The sequence below is a fragment of the Musa acuminata genome, chromosome BXJ1-5 (assembly GCF_036884655.1).
Source record: "Musa acuminata AAA Group cultivar baxijiao chromosome BXJ1-5, Cavendish_Baxijiao_AAA, whole genome shotgun sequence".
Taxonomy (NCBI): Eukaryota; Viridiplantae; Streptophyta; class Magnoliopsida; order Zingiberales; family Musaceae; genus Musa; species Musa acuminata.
In genome coordinates this window covers 20,169,368-20,193,887 of record NC_088331.1, presented here as the reverse complement: position 1 = coordinate 20,193,887, position 24,520 = coordinate 20,169,368, and the positions used below count along the sequence as shown (strand labels likewise).

Sequence of the window (24,520 nt, the reverse complement as noted above, 5' to 3'; positions counted from 1 at the left end):
TCAAGTGAACAATCTGTATTTGGAGAGTTATTGAATTTCTGATGCAGAATCAGCAAAGACATTTATTTGGAAGGGAAACTTCACAATTCATATTATGCTTGGTTTCATCAAAAAAGCGACCAACTTATTATTTTTTGGAAATTCCTTGATTTACGATTATATCTAACAAATTCATTTTCTCAGCAGAATGATGCAAACCAAAGTCTCTTAATTATGATAAGATAAAAACATGCTACTGACAAAGATTCTCAGTTTCTTGTATAACATGTGTTCTTATTTTCATCATAATAAGTATATACTATGTTAAAAAGTGCAAGCCAGCATGGAACTGCAAAATGCAATGTAATTGCTTATAAAGGTCATATGATAGTGCAACCTTTACCATATGATATTGGCCCTTGCTTCTGTTTTAAAACACTATGATGTAGTAGTGTAATCCAGACGCTGAAATGTATATTTAGGTTAGAACCTCAAACCTGAATATATACTAAATTCAATCACCAATTAGAGAATATTGAACATTGAACTGAATCACTGATAACAGCATCATAAACATCTTGCTTCAGATGTCACTGATTCTAATTAGTGTCACTACTCCAGAAGAGAGGCATATACATTTATTGAGCTTAACACGAGTCATATCATCACCAATTCCATGGAATGTTACTGGAAGTCTGGAACCTTCATGTTTGTGATACTAGACTTCAGATAACAACATGAAGCTGTTGTCCCGACCATTTGGAATCAGAAATCATCTATATGGTTACTGTTATGCCATTGAGCCATAATTTGAATGACACCATACATTAATTCAAGGGCCAAAATAACTAAATATATGAACATTTAGCCCATGAAGTACTTCAAATTACTATTACTAACTATACTGTTTGAGGAGACAATTTATCAATTCACATGACAGAAAAATCAAACTTGACCACCACACAGTTCACTAGTCCACAAAATACTATGTAATTAATATGTGGACAAAATGCTTGAGTTAAATATTTGAGGAAAAAAAGTACATATAAAATGATAAAATGGGAAAAAGACAGTTACCTCTGGTAACCTGTCTCATATCCAGCTTTCAAAATCATGCCAGATACAAGAAGCCCAGCAAGTGGATCTAAGAAAGGTAATCCCATCACTGTACCACCTGCAAGGAGGACCAATCCAAATGCCTTAAAAGTATCAAAAAGAAAGTGTCCAAATTTGCTATCATATTTAAAGGGGCTGCAAATGGCACACTTTTTCATGAGCTAATGAACAAACTCATACTTGTTCTTTTACCTTGGGCTCAACTCTCAAGTCTCAAGAACAAAACCCAGACCCAATCTTTTTCACAAGTTCGAACTAAACATGCTCTAATTCTTGTTTCTAGGTCCAAGAATCAAATCTTACACTCTTTTCATAACTTGTCTGTTTTGCACACTGAGAAGCAACATTAGAAGATCCCAGAAAAGGTACCATAGCTACAAACTGGAGCTCACAAGAACATTTGAGTATATAAATCAACCTAGACCCATAAACTCACTATGAATGAACCTAACTTGACAGGGTATCTTATTCTTTTCATTCGAGAGGATATGCAAGTGCTAGTCAAGTATTGGCAGTTGACACTCACTCTTTTTTAATTTTCTCTTCTCATAGAATATACGCAGGCTATACTCAAATGACATAATTAATATTCTTGGAGGTGATCTATATTCTATAATAATAAGATATTCAAATTGAATTTCAAATTCTTATTTTGCCCTTCAACATATACTGACATCTGGTGAAAAACATCTTTAGAAATCTTAACCAAATCCAAGAAAATTTGATTGGCTGCAGGATTCTGTCGGGCTTCTTGGCAGCGGGGCACTGGCAGGGCTGATGGTGCCACAGACTGCAGCCAATTTTGTGTGTTATTGTCACACAGTGGGTCAGCTCAGACAAATGGTTCTACCGTTATCAGTGCCTATAGTGATGGTACCACTTTAGCCATTAGCACTACCACTTCTCTAAATCTTTATCCAATTAGCCCAACCCAAGATTTTGATGAAATTGTTCTTTTAGCAGTTGTACAGCTGGCTAGAGGTGATCCTGCTGCCGAATATTCCAGGAGTCCATTTTGAATTGGCAAAATTTTTTATATGAGCCAAACAATTATGCTTCATGTACATGTTTGCTGAATACTTTATATGGGTCCCATTATCCAACTTCAGCAAATAACCTTGATAAATTTGAGTTGGCTTTAGCACCTTTAAATTGATTCAAATATGTTATAACCAAACAAAGTTGTTTCAGTTCTGAAAGGTTGTAGTTCACATCTTATTCTTTGAATGTGGATTTCCACTTTATGCAATCATGAGTTGTGTCTTGATCAATTTAAGATGTCGATAACTTATATAATGAAACTTTCAGCTTTTTAAGTTCTTGTAGGATGTGAACGATTTGCAAATGGACCGCACATGTTGAGGAAGGGTACCTCAAGACAACAGCTCAATAAAGCTCAACGAATCGAGTGAGCGACGAGTCGTTGCATGATTTTGCACGAGGTAATGTGTTGGTGGATGCATTGCGAAATCAAGTGGGGGGACAACCTAAGGAAACACCAAACAAAAACACACTTGGAGTCGATGTGGAGATCAAACTTAACAAAAAGCTGGCCCGTGGAATGGTGAGCACGAGGGCCATCATTAACTCAATGCAAACCGAGGAGCGAAGCAACTTGGACAGAACTTGATGAAGTGCCCAAGCCACATGAAGAGAGTTGACATAGAAGATTGAAATGGAGTGAAGGCATAAAGCTTCCTTGGATAGAGGCCAAGGACATGAACTCTTGCAGAGGCAAGAGCGAATTCATGTCGTTCCATGGATCCCTCGTTTTGATGGAGCGAACTCATCTTGTATAGTGCCAAAGTCGAAGGGAGCTTCGAGGCACATGCATCTTATCTCGGCGAAGCATTTGACGGAGGAACTAAGGTGACTCAACTTGTGGAGGTGAAGTTGGGGTCAAAAGACCTTGGCATAAAGCCAAAGGGAGTAGATACGAGTACTCAGTGATTTAAAAAGCGCTAGGTGCCAAAAGGCGCTAAGGTCCAAAAACGCCCGAGGCACTAGACACTCGCTTGAGCAAATTGAGGTGCTAAAATATAAAAATATATAATATAATGAATAAATATAATTATTTAAAATTTTAAATAAAAATATACTATTAAATTAAGAAAATCTAAGGTACAAAATCACAATGTCACATTAACAAAAAAGTCTCAAAATTCAAAAAAATAAAATTTTACATCAAAGTCATTCATCATAATAAATATTATCGTCATTTTCACACAAATCATCTTAATTGAATTCGTCCTCTTCCCCTTGTCTAGGTGACTCAACTTGTGGAGGTGAAGTTGGGGTCAAAAGACCTTGGCATAAAGCCAAAGGACGTAGATACAAGTACTCAGTGATTTAAAAAGCGCTAGGTGCCAAAAGGCGCTAAGATCCAAAAACGCCCGAGGCGCTAGACACTCGCTCGAGCAAAGTGAGGCGCTAAAATATAAAAATATATAATCTAATTAATAAATATAATTATTTAAAATTTTAAATTAAAATATGCTATTAAATTAAGAAAATCTAAGGTACAAAATCATAATGTCACATTAACAAAAAGTCTCAAAATTCAAAAAAATAAAATTTTATATCAAAGTCATTCATCATAATCAATATTATCGTCATTTTCACACAAATCATCTTAATTGAATTCATCCTCTTCCCCTTGTCCTTCATCTTCATCAAAATATGTTTCATTCTCTATATCTTCAATAATAGTAGGAGCCGAACTTGATGCTTTTGCACTCAATTTTCTCTTTGTCATCTGTCTTGTATATGTTTGTAATTCTCCAGCACCTGAAGCTCTTGTCACATCTCCCTATGTCAATCTATCATCTTCAAATACAAGCTCGTCTTCGGCATCTTCAAGTTGGCACCCGTTTCTACCACCAACCACTCATTTGAATCATCAATATCTTGCAATGAGATTGAATCAATTCTATTTTGCAAATCATAACGAGCCTTCAAAACTTGATTATACTTTATGTAAACAAGATCATGTAATCGTTGATGTTCCAACCGATTTCTTCTCTTTGAGTGAATCTATCATGTCATATAATTTAAAATAATATATTAATACATATATCTAAATTAATTAATTAATTAAAATAAAAATATTTAGTGATCCTTACATGCTCAAAGACATTCTAGTTTCGCTCATAACCCGAAGTACTACATGTCAAACTAAGTACTTTGATAGCAAATTGCTGTAAGTTCGGGGTGGAATTTCCAAATAGACTCCACCACTCAGCTGCAAAATTTATGTTATTATTAGCAATAACATAGTAACATACCATAGACATTAATTATATCAAATTATTAATACCTAGAGACGTAGTTGTCCTAGATCGAACGACCATTGGAATTCCAAAAAGACCTTCGGCATTTTTATATAAAGATAATTCACGAATAATCTTATCTTGCACCTCAAAGCTTGGAACTAATCTTGCAATGCACTGATATCACCCATCCAAAACTTCTGCATTAAACCCAACAGATTTAATCTTATAAAAGAATTCAGGATTCAAATAATATCTTGCTGCATGTAAGGGATGATGAAGTCGACAATTCCATCTTTCGTCAATGATTGTAAAATTTTCTCATATTTTTCTTCATTTTTATTAAAAGATATTTTAATCGTCTGCTTTGCTCTATCCATAACCTCATAAATATATCCCAATGCAGGTTTATTTTCATTATCCACCAACCGAAGGACTTGAACCAGAGGGCCCATTACTTTTAATATATAAACTACATGATTCTAAAAGGATGACATTAAGATGATATCAGTAGCCCTTTTGCCTTTTGTTTCTTTTGCTTATTTGCTTGTCACCCATTTCTCAGATGTAAACATATTTCGCATATTATGTTTTTGACGATGCACGCTCTGTAATGTCAAGAATGGAGTAGCAAATTGGGTAACACCATATCTCACTAATTCTTTGTTCTCTGTGAATTCTCTTATCATATTCAGATCCCCAATATGATTATAAAGAAATCCAACAACAAAAATTACCCTTTCTAAGGTTTTCTTGATGTCTAAGATCTTTCCAATATCCTCCAACATTAAATCAATACAATGTGCTGCACATAGAGTCTAATATAAGTGTTTGTCTTTTTGTTTCTAGCAATTTACCTGAGACAAAGGATAACAAAAATGATAAGACTTAAGAGTTTAACATGTTTAATTGAAGATAAAATAGTTAAAAAATTAAAAAATTCAAAAGATGAATATTACCAACTAAAACATAGTTGCTTCCATTGTCGGTTATGATTTGAACGACATTTTGTTCTCCAATTTCTTCCACGAACTTTTCAAGTAAATCATATATCTTGTCTCCAGATTTTACAAAAAAATAAAGCATCTATTGACTTCACAAACATAGTCCCTAAAGAATAGTTAACCATAAAATTAATTATACTCTTGCGCCTCCTGTCAGTCCAAACATCTGACATAATAGAGCAACTATGTGTTTCCCATGATTTTTTATGACCCTTTAGTAGTTATTTGTATAATTCAACTCTTTTTGCAACAATGGAACTCGCATCTCATAATAACTTGGAGGTTTTAATCCCGCACCATATCTTCCAATAGCTTCAATCTTTTCCTTAAAATTGTCTAAACGAGTTGTACTAAGGGGAAGACCAACCTGATAGAAGAAGCGAGCAATGTGCTGAATTGTTCTTCCTCTTAATTCTTTATCACAAGCATCACTGATATTTGTTTGTCTAAATTTTGAGCCTCCTGTTTGCCCTTGTTGCTTTTGTGATCCTTAACTTCTTTTCCTTTTTTGTCGTATACTTTTTTCCCACTTGGGTTAATGCTCATAGAATAATCTTCTTCTTCATCCCTAAGATGTTCAACATTGTATTATGGTAAATTCCTGTAAGATTAATTCTTTTGCGTCTTCTTTTCATTCATATAACTCAGCAACTCTTCTTTTATCTCAGGTAGACACTTTTTGCAAGCTGCTGCGTTCTTGAAATTTCCTACTAGATGTTGTTTTGCACGAAAAATACCACCTCTAGTAGTCTTATCGCAAAACATGCAAGTCACTGCATTATGATCTTTCGGATCATTTAGATAATTATACTTCCATGCAGGATCTTTTTTTGATGCCGTTGGAGAATCTATTGAATTGCTCTATACACTTGCCATTTATCCTTAAACCTAACAATAATTTCAAATAAATAAAAATTAATAGTATTAAAATCAAAATATTATAATATTAATCTAATAAATACAAATACTGTTACTAGTATATAGTTAACAATATACTATCGAAAAAGAAGAGAAGAGTGTAAGGGAAGACCGAGGGTGTTGATTGAGAAAAGCGGGAGCGATAACGGTAACGGTAGCGACAGCGGCAGTAGTAGTAGTGGGAGCGAGAGCGGGAGCAGCGACAGTGGCAGCGGTAGCAGCGATAGCGGGAGCAGCAAGCGACGATAGTCGCAGCAGCAGGAGCGGGAGCGACGAGTAGAGACAGTGGCAACGGTAGCAGTGGGAGCGGCGAGCAGTGATAGTGGTAGTGGCGAGCAGCGGGAGCAGGAGAGGCGAGCGACGATAGCGACAGCGAGCAATGGGAGCGGCAGCGTGAACGACGAGCAAGGTTAGGGTTGGGGAAGTCGCACTGATATTGGTGCTTTAGCTGGTTCGATTGAACCAACTAAAGCATCGGAGACCGAACCAGACCTAAAACGATGGTTCGGTCGCTTGGTTTAACCCAGACGCTTACCCGAAGTGCCTGGCGCCTGGGCTCGGGCGAGTGCTCAGGTGACGTGTCTATGAAGCGCGCTGCCTGGAAATGAAGCGAGGCGCTCAAGCCTCGCCTCGCCTCGCTTCGCTTCGCCCGAGCGCCTATTGAAATCACTGCGTATAATGTATGTTATTATGTTGTTAACTTATGGTACTATATTTATTGATAAAGTTATAACTAAGACTAATGTATTCTAGAGATAAACCTTAAAAGTTAAAGGTATTATATTAAGCAGGAATAAGACTGACCATAAGAAATGTAATTTTATAAGACTAAAAGATGTGATATTTGATGTTTTGACCAAGGTTTTACTTACCGAATCGTACCGCCCGTACCGGGCGGTACGTACCGGTCCGAGAGGCGACCGGTACGCGGACCGCCCCCTACCGGGCGGTACACGCAAAAAATATCCCGTATCGGCCGTTACGGGTAATATCGGGCGGTAACGGTCGAAATTTCGACCGTTACCGCCCGGTACCATTCGGTAACGGGCGGTAACGCAGCGCCTTTTCGGCGACGTCGCCGAGGCGACACGACGTCGCCTTTTTCGGCGACGTCGCTATATATATATATATATATATATATATATAATTTAAATAAACGTCGCCTCGGCGACGTCGCCCCGTGTGGGGAAGGAAAAAGCGACGTCGCCGAGGCGATGCGACGTCGGCCATTAAAATATATATATATATAATATATATATATACATATATCACTCGGTATACCGCTCGGTATACCGAGCGGTATACCGTTCCGTACCGTACCGAGAGATCGTCGAAACTCCGGTACGGTACGAAATTTCAAACCTTGGTTTTGACAAAGGATCAATACCGAACCATATAGCTCAGTACTTCTCCATATTTATTTTCTTATTGTATTTCAATGTAGAAAACCATCCAGGTCGATATACTTTCCCAAAATGCACATACTGCATGAAAGACCATTGGTGCAGTTAAGATGGATTTAAGATGGATAGATAAAACATTCTTGTATAGAAGTTTTGTGTATTAAATTATTAATTAATAGAAAGGAGAAATCGATGATATTCATAGTTTAAAAATTGGACAGTTAAAGTAGAGAGGGATATCGAAGGCTTTGGGTGATCATTTGATGCCTCTTAGATTAACAAAAATGTTTACTGGACAATTGTTAGGCATTACATACTTTATGGATTGGACTGTAGAACAATTAAAAAACATGTATAAAAAGTTAATGTAGCTGAGATAAGAACATTGAGATGTACGTGCAGAGTTACTCGAAATGAAAAGAAATAGGAAGTGTTTATCCATAAACAATTAGATGTAACATGACAGAAAATAAAATGAGAAAAAATCATCCAAGATAGTGTTCCATAAGACCTGTAAATGCGACAGTTAGAGTAGTTTAATTACGACTAGTGGGGATATGATAGAGGAAAATCTAATAAAACTGTATTGTTTTCTAAGAAAAAAGACTTGAATGCCCTTAATTTAATTAGAGATGTTGGGTTAGGTAGAGCTAAATAGCAGGAAAAGATCCATGGAGTCATTCCTAAATAATTGAGACATTACAATTTTCCTTTTTTATTTATTGTATAATTTCAAATATGTTTGAAAATATATAAAAAAACCCAAATTGAGATCAAATAGCAATTAAAAAGGGGAAAGAACTAGTCCAACACTTATACCAGTCCAGTTGGTTCCAATCCATAATAACACAAGAAACATGTTGTACCTGTACATACTGGTCAGATATCTAACAGATATAAAATCTTGCATGGATTGTCTAAGTAAATCTGACGAATCAATTATGGGTTTTATTATTATTTTCAATAAAAAAGTAAAGTAACAATCTCATTGCTTTGTTTGGAAAATCAAAGAACAAATGAAAACCTTGAATCTGTAAGTGCCCATATTAGCAAGTCCATGAATAAATTAAAACCTTGAAGCCTCCATATCAGGACATGTTGAGCATAATTGTTAACCCAGAAGATTGATTTCTTTAATTATATTGTAAGAAATGAGTAAATCATGATAAGAAAACAACAGTGCTCCACGAAGTGATTCAGATTGTCAAGGGTACAGTTACCTATAAAGAAGAGTTAATGGAAGAGAGAACCAAACATTTGAAGTGGCTGTGTTAGTAGTACAACTAAAATTTCCATTCAATGGCAGGAACAATGTCCTTTATAAAGACTGCTATGACTTGGTGAAAATAATCACAAAAACTGATAACATGGTTGGTGACAGGTGCTGAACTAACCAAACTAAAATTGCTAAAAATTTCAATAAGTATTGCATTGTCTATCAGTAAATTATAGGAAGTGCAAGTGCTTAAAGCGCTGCTTTGAATTGGCCACAATGAAAAGATAGAATCTGTACGACAGTCTTCACTCTTAGTAATATACGGTGACCATGACTAGAGGTTGGAAGAATTCTTTGGTCAAAAGCGGGTGTGAAAGAAAGATGTTGAAGAGGCATAGGACGGGGAGCAGTCCCAAGACCCACTAATAGATCACGTACACTAGAGTTCCCATATGTCTCTGCTCTGAATTTTATGAATGAACAAAGAACTCTTTCTTTGGGTTTGTAATTGGGCTGGAGTAGATGGAGCCAGGAAAGCCCACTAACCGAAAAACAGAAGCCTACTACAAGATATCCCTTCACAGCTTCGCCTTTGATGATTGACTCTTTTGTTTGGTGCTTCTTTTCCTAATGGACATCGTATGAAAGCCTATTTGTTTGTGAGCCATTGGAACCTGATCACCTAGTTTTCATGGAATGTTTCACCGTCTAAAGGCTAGTTCTGCAAATATCAAACAGTTATTGGTTTATTTAGAATGGAAATTTTCCAGCATATTTTCCACCAGAGTCAAAGTCAACAAACTATATATCCTAGCATCATGACTAAAATATCAAAGGTTCACTAAACCAACAAATAATTGGATTGCAAGAGTAAAAGCAATGTATATAAATTCCATCTAGAATAGAAGGTATTAGACAATAGTGCTCAAGACAAAACATAAAACATATAAACACCATCCACAGTAAAGTACTCTCTCTCTATCAGTGGACATCGTAGCTTTTTTTTTACTACGGGTATAATGAAAGACTTGTTTAAAATCTGAATGGCAAGGTCCAGCAACCTCCAATTCCATCCTTCCTCCACTAACGTGTTAGGATCTCTTTATTTTCTAAGCTTTTGAATAAAGTTTATTGAGTCTGTTTAGTTCAGTTAGAATCAGATAAATGTTTATTTAATATTTATTTATTATTAAGAGTCCAAGTCCTGGTGGACTCTAGGTGAAACTCTATAAATAGTAATGTAACCCTTTCTTTTCGAAAATCAATCAATCAGACAATGAGATATTATTCCAGGCTGTGGACAAATCCTAGGAGGTCGATCCCCTCGAAGTGATCGAGGCTGATCCCCTCGAAGTGATCGAGGCTGATCCCCTCGAAGTGATCAAGGAGGCCAATCCCCTCAAAGTGATCAAGGAGGCCGATTCCCTCGAAGTGATCAAAGGAGGCCGATCCCCTCGAAGTGATCATCCCCTTTTCTCTTCTTTCTTTTACGATAAGACCTTAGGGTCTTATAATTTGGTATCAGAGCAGCGATCCTCGGCGTTCTCGCTGCAGTTATCATTCAAAAAGAGAGAGAGAGAGAGAGAGAGAGAGAGAGAGAGAGAGAGAAGAAGAAGAAGAAGAAGAAGAAGAAGAAGTCGTTTCCGCGGTCTCGGCGGCGCCGCCCCGTCCCTTCCATCTCCCAATCCAATCTAAATTCCCGTCTCCTCTTTCTCCCTCAGATCGTTGGTGATGCTGCTCCCAGCCGTGCCACCACCGTTGTTTCCTTCTCCACCGCCGCCCGCCTCCCCTTGGGTCACAGCCGCAGCCGCTTGACCTCCCCTTCTCGCGACGACCAAAACAACGACACCCTCTGTTGCTGCAGCCCCGCCGCCCGTCGCCTCCCAACTGAGCAACCACCACTACCAGGAGACGACACCCCATCCCGCCGCAGCCTCGCTCCCCGGCCAGAGGCGACCGTTGCCCGTCTTCTCCCACCCGAGCCACCACCGTTGCCAGCCTTCTCCTCAACCGCTCGCGATCCTTCGACATCGCCAATGGCTCCTACTGTGGTACGATAGAAACATAGCACCCATGTTTCCCCTCTCCACCGGCCAGCGATGACCGCCGCCCACCTTCCAGCCGTGACCCTCGCTGCCTCCTTCTCCATCGCCAGCCACCCGCCCCCCTTGGGTCGCAGCCGTAGCTGCCCGACCTCCCCTCCTCGCAGCGACCAAAACAAGGCAACCTTGTATCTTCTGCTGCAGCCACCGATCACCGCAGTTCCCGGCCAGCAACCATCGCCGCCACTGCTCCCGGCCAGCGCCTCCCAGCCATGACCCTCGTTGCCTCCTTCTCCACCGTCGCCCGCTTCCCCTTAGGTCACAACTGTAGCCGCTCAACCTCCCCTCCTCGCGGCGACCAAAATAGAGAAACCTTGCATCTTCTACCACAACCACCGATCACCGCAGTTCCCGGCCAACAACCACCGCCACTGCTGCTCCCGGCCAACGACCAAACCCTCGTTCCGTCACAGCCGCCCTCTAGCAGTGCACGCAGCAAGTTCTTGCAATGCCCTGCCTCAACCCCAACAACGCACGCACCGATTCCTCTTCTCAACCCCGGCCACTTCAACGTTGCCTCTCCGTTGCTCTGCATCCTCTGCCGTAGCCGCCGGTTGCCATCACCGCAGCCTTAACTCCGGCTGCTCGGCGATCGCTCCCTTGGGTCGTAGCTGTAGTCGCTAGACCATCCCTCCTTGTGGCAATCAAAACAAGGCAACCACGACCGCCGTAGCCACCGCCGTTTCCTCAACCGTACGCGATCCCTCGGTGTCACCAGCGCCTCCTTCCGCAGTGCGACAGAGACAAAGCAACACTACCTTCCATCCGCGCCGTCGCAGCCACCGCAACGGCGAGCCCTCCACGCAGCCACCGTAACAAGCATCGCTGCCTCCCACGCAACGACCAGAGCTACATCCCCGCATCCTCGCAGCAACCCTTCATTCCCACAGTGCTGCCATCGACTACGTCACAACAGTAGCACCGAATAGGGCAGTGATTAATGCTCGAGTCCCGACACCAGAAATATGAGTTGAGATTACAGATTTGCAGTGTTACGCAATGACCACCGATAACACAGTGAAAGCACAAATGGAAGCATTGAGAATCAGAATTGAGAATCGACTGCAAGAAACACTTAATGATTTCAAAAAGAGCCTACTGGAGAGCCTCAACAAATTTCAACAAGATGGGGGCTCAAGTTCTATGTTGCACAGATCTGGAAATACAGGCGTCAAAATTTGTCAGACATGTACAGTGTTATAATATCAAAACATATTTGAACGATTATCAAATCAAGCCAGAGATTGGTTTGAACAACTGGTGAGTACAGTTATTGAAGGGCTTAATCCAGATATCCGGTGTGAAGTTAAAGCTCATCAACCCCGCACTATGATTGTTGCGATATCATTTGCATATTTACATGAGGAAAAAATCAACAGGGAAAATCATGAAAATAGAAGTGACAACAACCAAATGATTAGCAAGCCACCTGCCCCATCTATTCCCAACCAAAACCCTGACACTCGAAGACTAACCCAAGAAGAACTCAAGGAAAGATCAGCAAAGGGTTTGTACTATGATAAAAAGTGGAGTATGGAGCACCGATGTAAACAAGGGCAACTTCTGATGATTGAGCCAATTAGAGAGGAACTAGAAGCTAAGAATGTGGACTCCAATCATGAAGGTATAGAAGATGTTGGACCTACCATATATACAATGTATGCATTAACCGACTAATTTAACCTGCAAACTATGAAAGTTGGTGAAACTCTAGAACATCAGCATATTATAGTTTTGATTGATACCAATAGCACTAACAATTTTATGGACAGTGAGACTGTTGACCGATTAGACCACTACATTAAAGGTTGTGACAGATTCAAAGTAAAGATCGTTGATGGATGGATTTTAACTTATGATAGCAAATGTTCAAAGATAAAATTGATTATACAGGGCTAGAAGTTTCTTACAATGATTATTACACTGAAAGACAAACTTATTTATTACACTATTAAAAAGTGGAGACCATACTTACTTGATCAACGGGTTGTGATGCGTTGCAGATAGCCTATGACTGAAGTGCTAAAAGAGAAGCTCCCCGAGTTTGATGCTGCTTAGCATTGAGGACAAGGCTGATTTGAAGAGGGAGGAATTGTTAGGATCCCTTTGTTCTAAGCTTTTGAATAAAGTTTATTGAGTATGTTTAATTCAGTTAGAGTTGGATAAAGATTTATTTAATATTTATTTACTATTAAGAGTCCAAGTCTTGGTGGACTCAAGGTGGAACTCTATAAATAGTGATGTAATACTTTCTTTTCGGAAATCAATCAATCAGACAATGAAATATTATTCCAAGCTATGGACAAACCCTAGGAGGCCGATCCCCTCGAAGTGATCAAGGAGGCTGATCCCCTCGAAGTAATCATTCCCTTTTCTCTTCTTTCTTTTACAATAAGACCTTAGGGTCTTATCACAACGACTATTACCTTGACCACCACCATCATGGCAAGTTCCCCCTCCCTACTTTATCCCACCTATATTGCTCCAAAATCAATTAAGGTAGTAGAGAACTAGAACCACTGGCACCATAGTTTCCTATTAAAACAATCATTACTTTCCCTCACACAATAGTGACTGCCATCATCACAACACGAATAAACTAATATACCAACTTTAAAGATATCACTACAAAATTAAAAAAGCGTTCTTTCTCCCTCTTTATCTTTGAAAGCAAGGCAACATAAAGGGGCACTAGGATATAACAACGAGAAAACATAGTTCCCAAGTAATTTGTGGTTGGCTACATGGAACCCTTCCTATAATTGAACGATGTTGATGAAATTATTGTTAGGCCTACTATTTTGACAATTTACAAAAAATTCCTGGCGATCGTTGGCCAAACCAATATATGTCTTGTACGGACTGGCATACTGAAACATAGTATGCTAGTTATATACTATGGTACCAAAAGAAGGTGAGGAAAAGAAGAGAGGAGCGGACTACCACAAGTATGCCGCCACAAATAGCTGCAACACTCTCATAATGCCCACGATTTGGCTATGCAAGCAGTCTATTATTTTGTCTATTTATTCTTGTGTACTGCTGTAAGTAATGTGGTATGTGGTTAGCTACGCAACCTCTTTTGGTTTGTAATTTTACGATCTACATTAGTATAAATACCTTTTTAATTGTTTCATAGATCTCTAGATGTACAAAAACAAAACTGGGCAAAAATAGCCCCGCAATGAAAATTCTAGAGGAGCTCCAGTATAAAATGTCACATTTCAACATCCTAGAACTCCCAAAGTATGGGGTGCTGGTATTCTAGGATGGTTGATGCCTCGACAGTGTTTAGTGGATCCACTTGTTGGAAGGCATCAAGTGGATTAGAAAAATGTCTATATCTCCCATTCTACTTTCCTAAGATCCTTAATTTTCTATTGCTAATGAAGTGTTTTATTTGCTTTTTTATAATCATGAGTTATGCTTTGGCAGAGCGAATGACAACAATTTTCCCCCACGTTCACTTGTCACTAACCAATTTTCTTTTGGTGCAAATCCTAAGAAACTAACTCTTTGCAAGCAAACATCACAAGGGTGTGATACGACTTAGGCAAAACTAACTGCATCAATAACAAATGGTATCAGAGCAAGAACCATAAAATGACAAACACTTGAAAAACTACATGGGCGGCAGCGAGAGCGGCGAGCGGTGACAATGGCAGCAGCAGCAGCGGGAGCGGTGACAGCAGGAGAGGTAGCGTGAACGACGAGCAGGGTTAGGGTTGGGGAAGTTGCGCTGATATCGGTGCTTTAGTTGGTTCGATTGAACTAACTAAAGCACCGGAGACCGAACCAAACCTAAAACGCTGGTTCGATTGCATGGTTTAACCAAGGCACTCGCCCGAAGCGGTTGGGCTCGAGCGAGTGCCCAAGCGACGCCTCTTTGAAGCGAGGCGCTCGGGCCTCGCCTCGCCTCGCCCGAGCGCCTAGGCGAGCGCCCGAGCGCCTATTGAAATCACTATGAGTACTCTTGAATAATATACTGTAGTGTTGCCATTCGAGTTGCCACAAAGTTGTGCGTAGTGGAGATTGTGCTAGGGGCAGGGGCCTAAGATTTAGATAATGGTGCACCAATTTCAACGAAGTTGATGGACTTTGGGAGCTGCTAAACAACGGACTATCCTAGAGCTGCGCTTTGTCCGCATGTGACCCAAGAGCGGGTGGATAAAGGTCGATTGGCAAAGGAGCGAACATAATCGAGGTGGCGAAGGCCCTGCGATGTGTTGGCAAAGGCCACACATGGAGAGATCGCGGTCCGAGTTCATCCCACAAAGATCAAGTTGTAATTGAGATGTCATTGGGAGGCGACGTGATGCAATGGATCATAGTGGAATAGTTTGAGACAATACGACACATATAGGAGAAGTCCTGTGAGGGACTTGATCATACAAAGGTATGATCAGAAGCTACTAGGAGCTCCACTTCGATGAACAACAGGGCAACAAGAAGGGCTATGGATTCAAGGAGTGAATGACATTATACCGCAGAGACGGGTCTTCCGTGCATGCATCGAATTTTGCATTGGATGAAAGCCTTGATCATCAGCATATGAGGGCTGTGTACCATCGAGGGGGATTCCGAGTATAAGCACCAATAAGTCCCATAGGGGGACTTGATCATATATAGGTATGATCGGAGCGGCTCGAGAGTCGGACTGCTCCATAACTCATATTCGCTTAAGGGAGCTCGACAAGTCAAAGGACAAGATCGAGTGAGCAAATGTTGCTACCAAGGATGCAAAGGAGAATAGAATTAGCTCGAGCCCTGTAATATGATGGCAAAGGCTATACGTGGGAGTTGTTTATTTTTCCGTCGACCAAGGAGAACTACTTGGAGTACATAGAAGTGTTGAAGCAGGTGGTTGAAAGGGGCGAGAAAGCGACGATGAGTCCAGAAGGACTTAGCTACCCAAAACCAAGCATTGGTTATAATGGAGAGGGACTCGAAGGAGTGTCATAGTGACATAGAGGTGAATCTATCAATTGGGAAGAAATGGACATAGATGCGAAGCATTAGATAGATGGGAATTCCATGGAGTTATCGATCCCTTGCTCTTATGGAGGGAAGCATATAGTCATGAATGGGGCCAAGGAGGTGGAGAATATAGAGGCAAACTCTAAGTACAGAGACAAGGTTGAAGGGCAGAGGCCAAGAAACTTTGTAAGACCAATGTCGACAAGCTTCTCATCAAAATAGTCGAAAATAGGAGACTTCGGATCGATACATGGGTGCTTGACCAAAGAACGAAGTAGGTCGTACATGGTGTTGTACCTTTTCTACTCAGAGGAGTAGGCGATAAAATGATGGAGAAGATGGTACAATCCCAAAGGTGACCAAAACTATTAAGGACTTGCTTCAAGTCGGGATAAAATTTTGTTTTTTTTTGGACAAAACTTTTTTGTATTCCAGAAGTTCGATAGCAATGAGGAGGCGAATTGCAATAGCTAACTCAACGCAAGAAGTGCAAACATTTCAGGTGCTTTAGAAGTGTAGGCAAAGAATAGGCAAAAGTTAGTAACTAACTTGATGCATTAAGTAAAACCCTCAAGGAGGTAAACAAAGTCAAGTAAACTTTGCTTTCTCAACTCTTAAGAGAATGGGCGAAACTGAGTGCCCAAGTTCTCTTATTTATCTAGCAAAGGAGCTCTGTACATGTTCAAAGACTCTTCGAAGAAACTTAGTGGAAAGACAACAGTTGTCAAATCCTCACCCATGGTGACCTGTTCCACTGAGAGTAAATTGTCTGCCTTATTTCCCAATAGAATGCTGATAAAAAACTGAAGTGATGTGAATCTACTTGGAGGAGACAACTAACTAGATGAGAAATCGATAGGCAAATTTTGTAGAAGACCTAAAAAACTTCAAAGTTTGTGAGGCGATGCTTGTTAAAGCTCCAACAAGCATCCACCCAATTCAAGTGGCATAAGACATTTAAAAGATTGGCGCACAACAAGGAAGGTCTTTTCCTTCATCTGAAGGATCCGCAAGAACCAACAAAAATCAGAACTCGACCGACCCCACACTAGAGTCAAAGTTATTGGTAAGTTGAAGCAGTATAACAGATCAAATTTCGACTACTCAATAACAACGATGGGGAGCAAATGGGAGCCAAGAGGCACATTGTAATTGGAGCAGAACATTGCAATTAAGCCAAGGTTTGATGTACCAAAGCATACCGCTCGGTATGGGTGGTACGTACCGATCTAACAAAATACTAATATGAGCGGTACATCAGTACACCCCAATGTATCGTGTGTTGGTATGCTCGGTACAGCTCGGTACGTATCGTATCAATAGCTAGTCGGTACACTGGTATGGACCGATAATGCGAACCATGGATTTAGTAAAGGTGAGGAGATGCAGCATCCGCAAAGGCTTCAATGAGGACATCGAAAGAATAAGTAGGGGAGAATGTTACGGACAAAGCTATAAACAGGGTGTTCGATATAATATTAATGTATGTCCGTGTCTTTCGATCTTGTTCATACTTTGGATAGCATGTAGAGGGCTTGCAGTAGGCTTGGCAACCTTATTTTCATCGACTTTTATGGCTGTTTTAATCTTGTAAACGCAGGTTGTGTGCAGTCATAGCATAGAGCCTATAGCGAACCACCTTGGACCCTTTGTCACGTGACCGTTTAGAGCTTACGAAGTCTATGTTTGTAATTCGCATTGCCTATCAAGTGTTTGCTGAAATAACTGCTTGTAGGATCTTGAGTTAAATGCTTCCTCTAACCTGTCTTCTCTCTTGCAGGTCCTTAAGGGACTATAAGAGGCTTTAGGGAGACTAACCCTTTAGAGACGGACACGTAAGGGTGCCACATGACTTAGGCAAAACCAGCTAAGTTTATGACAGTTTGTTGATGGAGAGGAAGATGATCGTTGTTCGCCAAGGAAAATGCTGCAGTCACTAGAGAAGAAGACCTACTACACGATTAGGGCGTATTACACAGGTGGGTCCTGGTTTAGGGAGGGAGGGATCAGTGTGTTGACACTATTTCATTTTAGTTCAATCGAACCAAAATCACTTACAATTGACTTGATCCAGGTTGATTTAAATCAAGCGGGCGCTTAGCTAACACAACACCTAGGCCATGCCCGATTGAAGTCACTCTCCTAGTTCACTTATTGGGTGCTCAAGCCTCACCTTGTTTCGTGTGGGTGCCTAGGTGAGCATCTCATGACCTCACTGTACTCTTCCTCCTATCATCTTTTTCATCTCTTCTTCTTCCTTCGTTCATCCTCCTCCCTCCTTCTAGTGGTATGTACCAGCATATCTTATGATGGTATGCTAGTAGAAGTCAAACTTGATAGTCTGATGACGGATTAGTATGAGTGTGGTATACGAAATCAGAATAGACCAAAATTGAAAGTTGAAACCATAAGTGATAGAATCATCAATTGTGTAGATCATCATCAAAATCAAAGTTCAACATTAGATATATGGATACTTCATATTCAAAAAAATAGAATACATCGGTGTGGTATACAAAATCGGATAGTCCGATGACGGACTGGTATGAGTGTGATATACGAAATTGGAATAGACCTAAATTGAAAGTTGAAACCATAAGTGATAGAATCATCAATTGTGTAGATCATTATCAAAATCAAAGTTCAACAACAGATACATTGATACTTCATATTTAAAAACATAGAATACATGTGACTCAAATACGATAATAAAAAAATATATCTTTACAACAACAATAAAGTCGTAAGTCCCAACTATTTAGGTCGACTGCATGGATTTTTTGCTACCATTTAAATCTATAAAAAGCTTTTTTTTAGTTAAATTTAAAATATTTAAATCTTTATTTATAATTTCTATTAGAGTCGTTTTAGGTTTTCCACTACCTCTCCTCGTATCAATAACACTAATCATTTCAACTCTTCTATCGTCTATAAGTCTCCTAAGCACATTTCTATATCATCTTAAACGATTCTCTTTCATCTTATCCTCTATCAAAGCAACACCTAATTATTCACAAATAAAAATATTTTTTTTCTTATCTTTCCTAGTAACTATATATCCATTTCAATATTCTTATCTTAACCATGGTATGTAGTATCGAATGGTACCGCCCGGTACGGGCGGTATGTATCGGTCCGACGGCATACCGGTACGCGGACCGCCCGGTATTGCTACAGTACTACAGTAATAAAGAAAATATATATAATTATTCGGTACACCAGGGTGTACCGCTCGGTACGCCCTAGTGTATCGCTCGGTACACCGGTACCGTACCGTACCGAGCCAACCTCGAAACACCGATACGGTATGGTATTGCATACCTTGATCTTAACAACATAAACTTTTTGCATATATTGTTGATAGTCTAGCAACACCGCCAATATCGATCCTAAACCTGGATAAAAAAGGTAGAGGTTGTGTTAGGTCACTGACACTAGCGTAAAACTGTCAGATCTCACAAACATGAATCGTAACTGAATAAAAAATATTTCTAAATTATAATATAATATATGACAAAGCTTGCTATTTATTTATAGTGTTAGGATCTTAGAGTATTTATTTATGTACCATGATAAATAATACAAGTAATTAGCTGGCATTTTAACCCATTCATTATGAAAAATATTTAGTAACATCTTACTTCAAAATCTATGAAGATAAGAAATAAATATTAACATGAAAGCGGTGAGATAATTACTTTAATTCACTATTGCTAATGCTTAATATAAACAATCAGTGATTTAAAAAGCGTTAGGCGCCAAAAGGCGCCAAGATCCAAAAACGCCCGAGGCGCTCGCCCGAGTGAAGCGAGACGATAAAATATAAAAAATATATAATATAATTAATATAATTATTTAAATAAAAAATATGCTATTAAATTAAGAAAATCGAGTACAAAATCACAATGTCATATTAATAAAAAGTCTCAAAAATCAAAACAATAAAATTTTACATCAAATCTATTGAGTTGCTCTGTACACTTGTCATTTATTCTGAAACCTAACAATAATTTTAAATAAATAAAAATTAATAGTATTAAAATCAAAATAATATATTATTAATCTAATAAATAAAAAAACTATTATTAGTATACAGTTAGCAGGATACTGTTAATATACTGTTAACAGTATAGTGAGAAGAGTGTGAGAAGACCGAGGCTGCTGAGGCAACAACAGCGGTAGCGGGAGTGGGAGCGAGAGTTGCAAGCGGCAGCGGGAGTGGGAGTGGGAGTGGGAGTGCGAGCGGGAGCGGGAGTTGCGAGTGGAGAGCGACGACAATAGCGATGAGCGACGATTGTGGCAGCAGCGAGAAGTAGGCGAGCAGAGATTGTGGCAACGGCGAGTAGCGATAGTGGCAGCGGCAGCAGAGAGCAATGACAGCAGAGAAGAAATCTCGACGGCAAAATCGCGAGTGTTAGGGTTGGGGAAGTCGGGGAAATCGTGAGAGAGAGCTTATCGGTGATTTAGTTGGTTCGATTGAACCAACTAAAGCACCGGAGACTGAACCAGATGTAAAACACTGGTTCGGTCGCTTGGTTTAACTCGGGCGCTCGACGCCTGGGCTCGGGCGAGCGCCTAGGCAGCGCCTCGTTGAAGCGAGGTGCTTGGACATGAAGCGAGGTGCTCGGGCCTCGCCTCGCCTCGCCCGAGCGCTTAGGCGAGCGCTTGAGCACCTATTGAAATCACTGTAAACAATATATCAACAACTTATCTAATCTCATTTAATAAGTGTGTAGATGTTAAAAACAAATGATGAAAACAAAAGTCAACATCCAAACGGAGATCCAAAAGAAATATCTCCTAGGTATCCTAAAGTATATTGTATTTTCAATAACTTTAAGAAATCATATAATTCATGGAGGTATACATATTCAAGAAGCATCCTACAAGTGTTGCATGAGACACCCCTTAACCAGCTCAGCACTAATCGACTTTCTTAGATCCACCTCAGTCTTAACCCCACATTTGCTTGATATATATAATGATCTAAATTGGACCACTTCATCCCCACATGTTTAGAGCACTGCCCATTTGTCTTCAACATGGATTTGATCTTTGTATTCAACTTTGAACCTCTTCCCAACAACCCTAAACCGGGTTGACTTCCTTCTGACATAAAGCAACCTTTCCTGCGGTCTAAAAGGCAAAATAAGAGTCAATCTAGCTAAGGACCACTTCATAGAAAAATGTCTCACCGGATACGGAGGTAAGACCATGCACATTTGACTGTCCCTAAACCCTATAATAGCAGGAGACTTGTGCAATGGCCCACCCTTTTTTATCTATACAACTGAGATGTATGTCACCATATATTTTTCAAAGATGGCTGCTAATTGTAAAACTCGAGTTCATTGGAATGATCTGTAAAGTAAAATGATCAAAGATCAATAATCAAGAACTATAGCAAGGAAATGACAGAAAAACTTAATTCTATTTCAATATTATGAAATTGTTAAAAGATTCTCACCAACCCCAACAAGAGCAACAACAGATGATACAGCATCAGAACGGTGGTGCCATGCATTTGCCTTCAACAGTTCACTTCCTTCCTTTTCCCCAGCTCTTTTAGTTATCCAATAGAGTCTATTGTCGCCAACAAAAAAAGACTGGTGGTAAGAATATGTCTGAATATTTAGCAAATTTCCACAGGTGTATCACAATACGAAAATCATATTCTCATATACCTAGAACAATTTCTGACAGACTGCATCACAGTTATTGGTTTAAGAAAAGAATAAAAAAGAAGACATCCAACCAAGACATTATCCTGATTTTCAAGCAAAAAAACTCCTTGAAAGTTACTTATTTTACTCATCTGTAATGAATAAGAAAATGCAACCATAAACCAACAGCTAAACATTACTAATAAACAAAAGATTTGTCTTATTCCTTTGGCCCAAGAAATTCAGTGACATTGCACCAACTAACATTCCACTTTCCAAGGCTATATGGCAAGGAAAGGCTAGATGATGGTGCTCAATTTGACCATTGGAGCACTGTTACCGAGCGGTAACGATCGAAATTTCGATTGTTACTACCCGATATAACCCCGTATCATCTGATACGGGGCGATGTTAAGCGTTCTGCCCGGTAGCAGGTGGTCTGCGTACTTGTATACTATCGGACTGGTACGTACCGCTCGGTATTCGAAACTATATACCTTGGGACTAACGCATGAAAATAATCTTAAATCTTAATCATGTTAAATCTTTGTAAATATGCATTAAAATACCTTCAAATTGGAGAGAAATTCCACTAGATCTTGAGTTTCAATCCCTCTTTTATCCAAATCAATAACTTCAATCATAAATAAGAATACAAGAAAGAGTGAGAAAGAGAGGGAGAATAGGAGAGTAAATGAGAGTGAGTAAGAGAGTGAAAGAGGGAGAAAGGGGATTTAAAGCTCCAATTGTTAATTTGACCAATAGGATCAATTTGACTTGACTTAGATCGATATTGATCAATTTCTGGCTAGTACTATCTAGTATCAGCCGATACAATGAATTTCGACCGTATCAGTCGATTCAACGAGTTTCGACCACATCAGTCGATACATCACCTATACCAACTGAAACCTGACTATTTTCCTACTTGTCGTCCGAAACGAAGGTCCATATACCGATTAGCTAGTGGACCGATACATACCACTCAGATAGTACCATTAAGAGCGGTACATCACCCATTCGTTAGATAGTTATATAGAATATGACCATAAATAATACTATTGGCAAATTCAGCTCTAGGTAGCATGAATCCCATTGTTTGCTATTTTTTGTAGCAAAATGATCGTAGTAGATTTCATAAGGTTCTATTAACAACTTTAGTTTAACAATCTCTTTGAGGATAGTAAACACAACTATAATATAAGTTGGTCTCAGTTTTCTTCTATAAACTTCTTTAAAAGTAACTAAGAAATTTGGTGTCTCTATCTAGTGTGATATTTAAAAATTTCATAAAGTTTAACCATCTCATTGAAATAAAGATGAACAAATATAATATGCATCGATGGTCCTTTTGCATATGAATGAAATGTGTCATTCCAAAACAATAAAAATAGAATTTCTACCTCTAGGTTTTTGACAATCCAACTGAAAATACATGTCAATATCTTCTCATAGAGAATTACGAATTGGTAATGGATATACAGTAAGAATTTGAGCTTGTTCTTTACCAATTTGGCATGGCCGGCATCGCTTCACATAATGAGCATCATAAGGAATTATAGGCCAAAAATATTTATTTTAATGAGATTCACGGCGTGTACTTAGATGAGGAGGTGGCAGAAATAAAGGATTGGATCAAATCCTTCAAGAGGCAATGGGAAGAATATGGGGTAACATTGATGTGTGACAGTTGGACATGACCAACAAGAATGAGTATCATCAACTTTCTTGTTTATTGCAATAGAAGAGTGGTGTTTCATAAGTCCGTTAATGCTTCTGAAAAGATCCAAGATGCAAACTACATTGAGAGCTTGATGGACACTATGGTAGAGGAGATTGGACTACAGTATGTTGTACAAATAATAACCGACAATGGAGCGAATTTCAAAAAGGCCGGTTTGCAATTGATGGAAAAAAGAAAAACTTTGTTTTGGACTCCATGTGCAGCTCATTGCATAGATCTAATGTTGAAGGATATTGGTGAGTTGGATGCGGTCAAAAAATGTGTAGCTCGAGCACAATCAATTACCAAATTTATATATAATCATCATTGGGTCCACGCATTAATGCAAAAGTATGTAAATGGTGAGGTACTTCGACCTGGAATTACTCGGTTTGCTACCAATTTTATTGCATTAAAGTCATTACAGCAAAAAAGGCAAGGCTTGAAGGCAATGGCTAGCTCACAAGAGTGGTCTGAATCCAGATATTCAAAATTGAGTGATGGAAAGAAGATAGAAAAGGCCATTCTTTCCTCTAGATTTTGGGATACTATAGCAGAAATCATAAAAGGTGTGGAACCACTTTATATTGTCCTCCGTAAGGTCGATATGGACAAGCGTCCACAAATGCCGTATCTTAAATATATGTTGATTTCAGCAAGAGAGGAGGTCAGGAAAGCATTCAAAGATGATTTTAAGGCCGACCAATATGTACGAATCATTGATCGTCGGACCGATGTTCATATGGATCAAGATATCCATAATGCAGGTAAATTCATATTCAGAATAATTTAATTTATTATTATTTAGATAATAAAAAATCATACTAACAAAATTATGTTTTGCAGCGTATTATCTAAACCCAGCAATTCAATATCGATATGCTCTCGGAACGCAAAATAATTTCCTAACGACACTACGAAATGTTATATATCGGCTCTTGCCAAACACTACCGAGGCAACCGATGCTCTTATGGAGGGTCGATTATTTCGAGAAACAATTGGTTCATTCTCCGACGTTGTAGCTGTATCGTGCCATTACACTATGGAACCTGGTGAGAAAAAGTTATGCATATTGATTATCAATTATATTTAATGTTGATTATTTGTTATGCTAATAAAATCTTATTTATATCTTTTTGCAGTCGAGTG

General features: G+C 39.3%; 1 protein-coding gene across 3 annotated transcripts in view; it reads right to left on the bottom strand.

Annotated features, from left to right (window-relative positions):
• LOC103985244 (metal tolerance protein 2) overlaps positions 1-24,520 on the bottom strand; it is a 71,996-nt gene that overhangs the window by 7,931 nt on the left and 39,545 nt on the right. For all 3 annotated transcript variants that reach the window (XM_065183472.1, XM_065183471.1, XM_009402888.3), the window contains exons 5-6: positions 21,452-21,567; positions 1,057-1,153 (exon numbers count right to left, since the gene is read on the bottom strand). In XM_065183472.1, the coding sequence (XP_065039544.1) occupies positions 1,057-1,153; positions 21,452-21,567 (213 nt within the window). The remainder of the gene's footprint in view (positions 1-1,056; positions 1,154-21,451; positions 21,568-24,520) is intronic.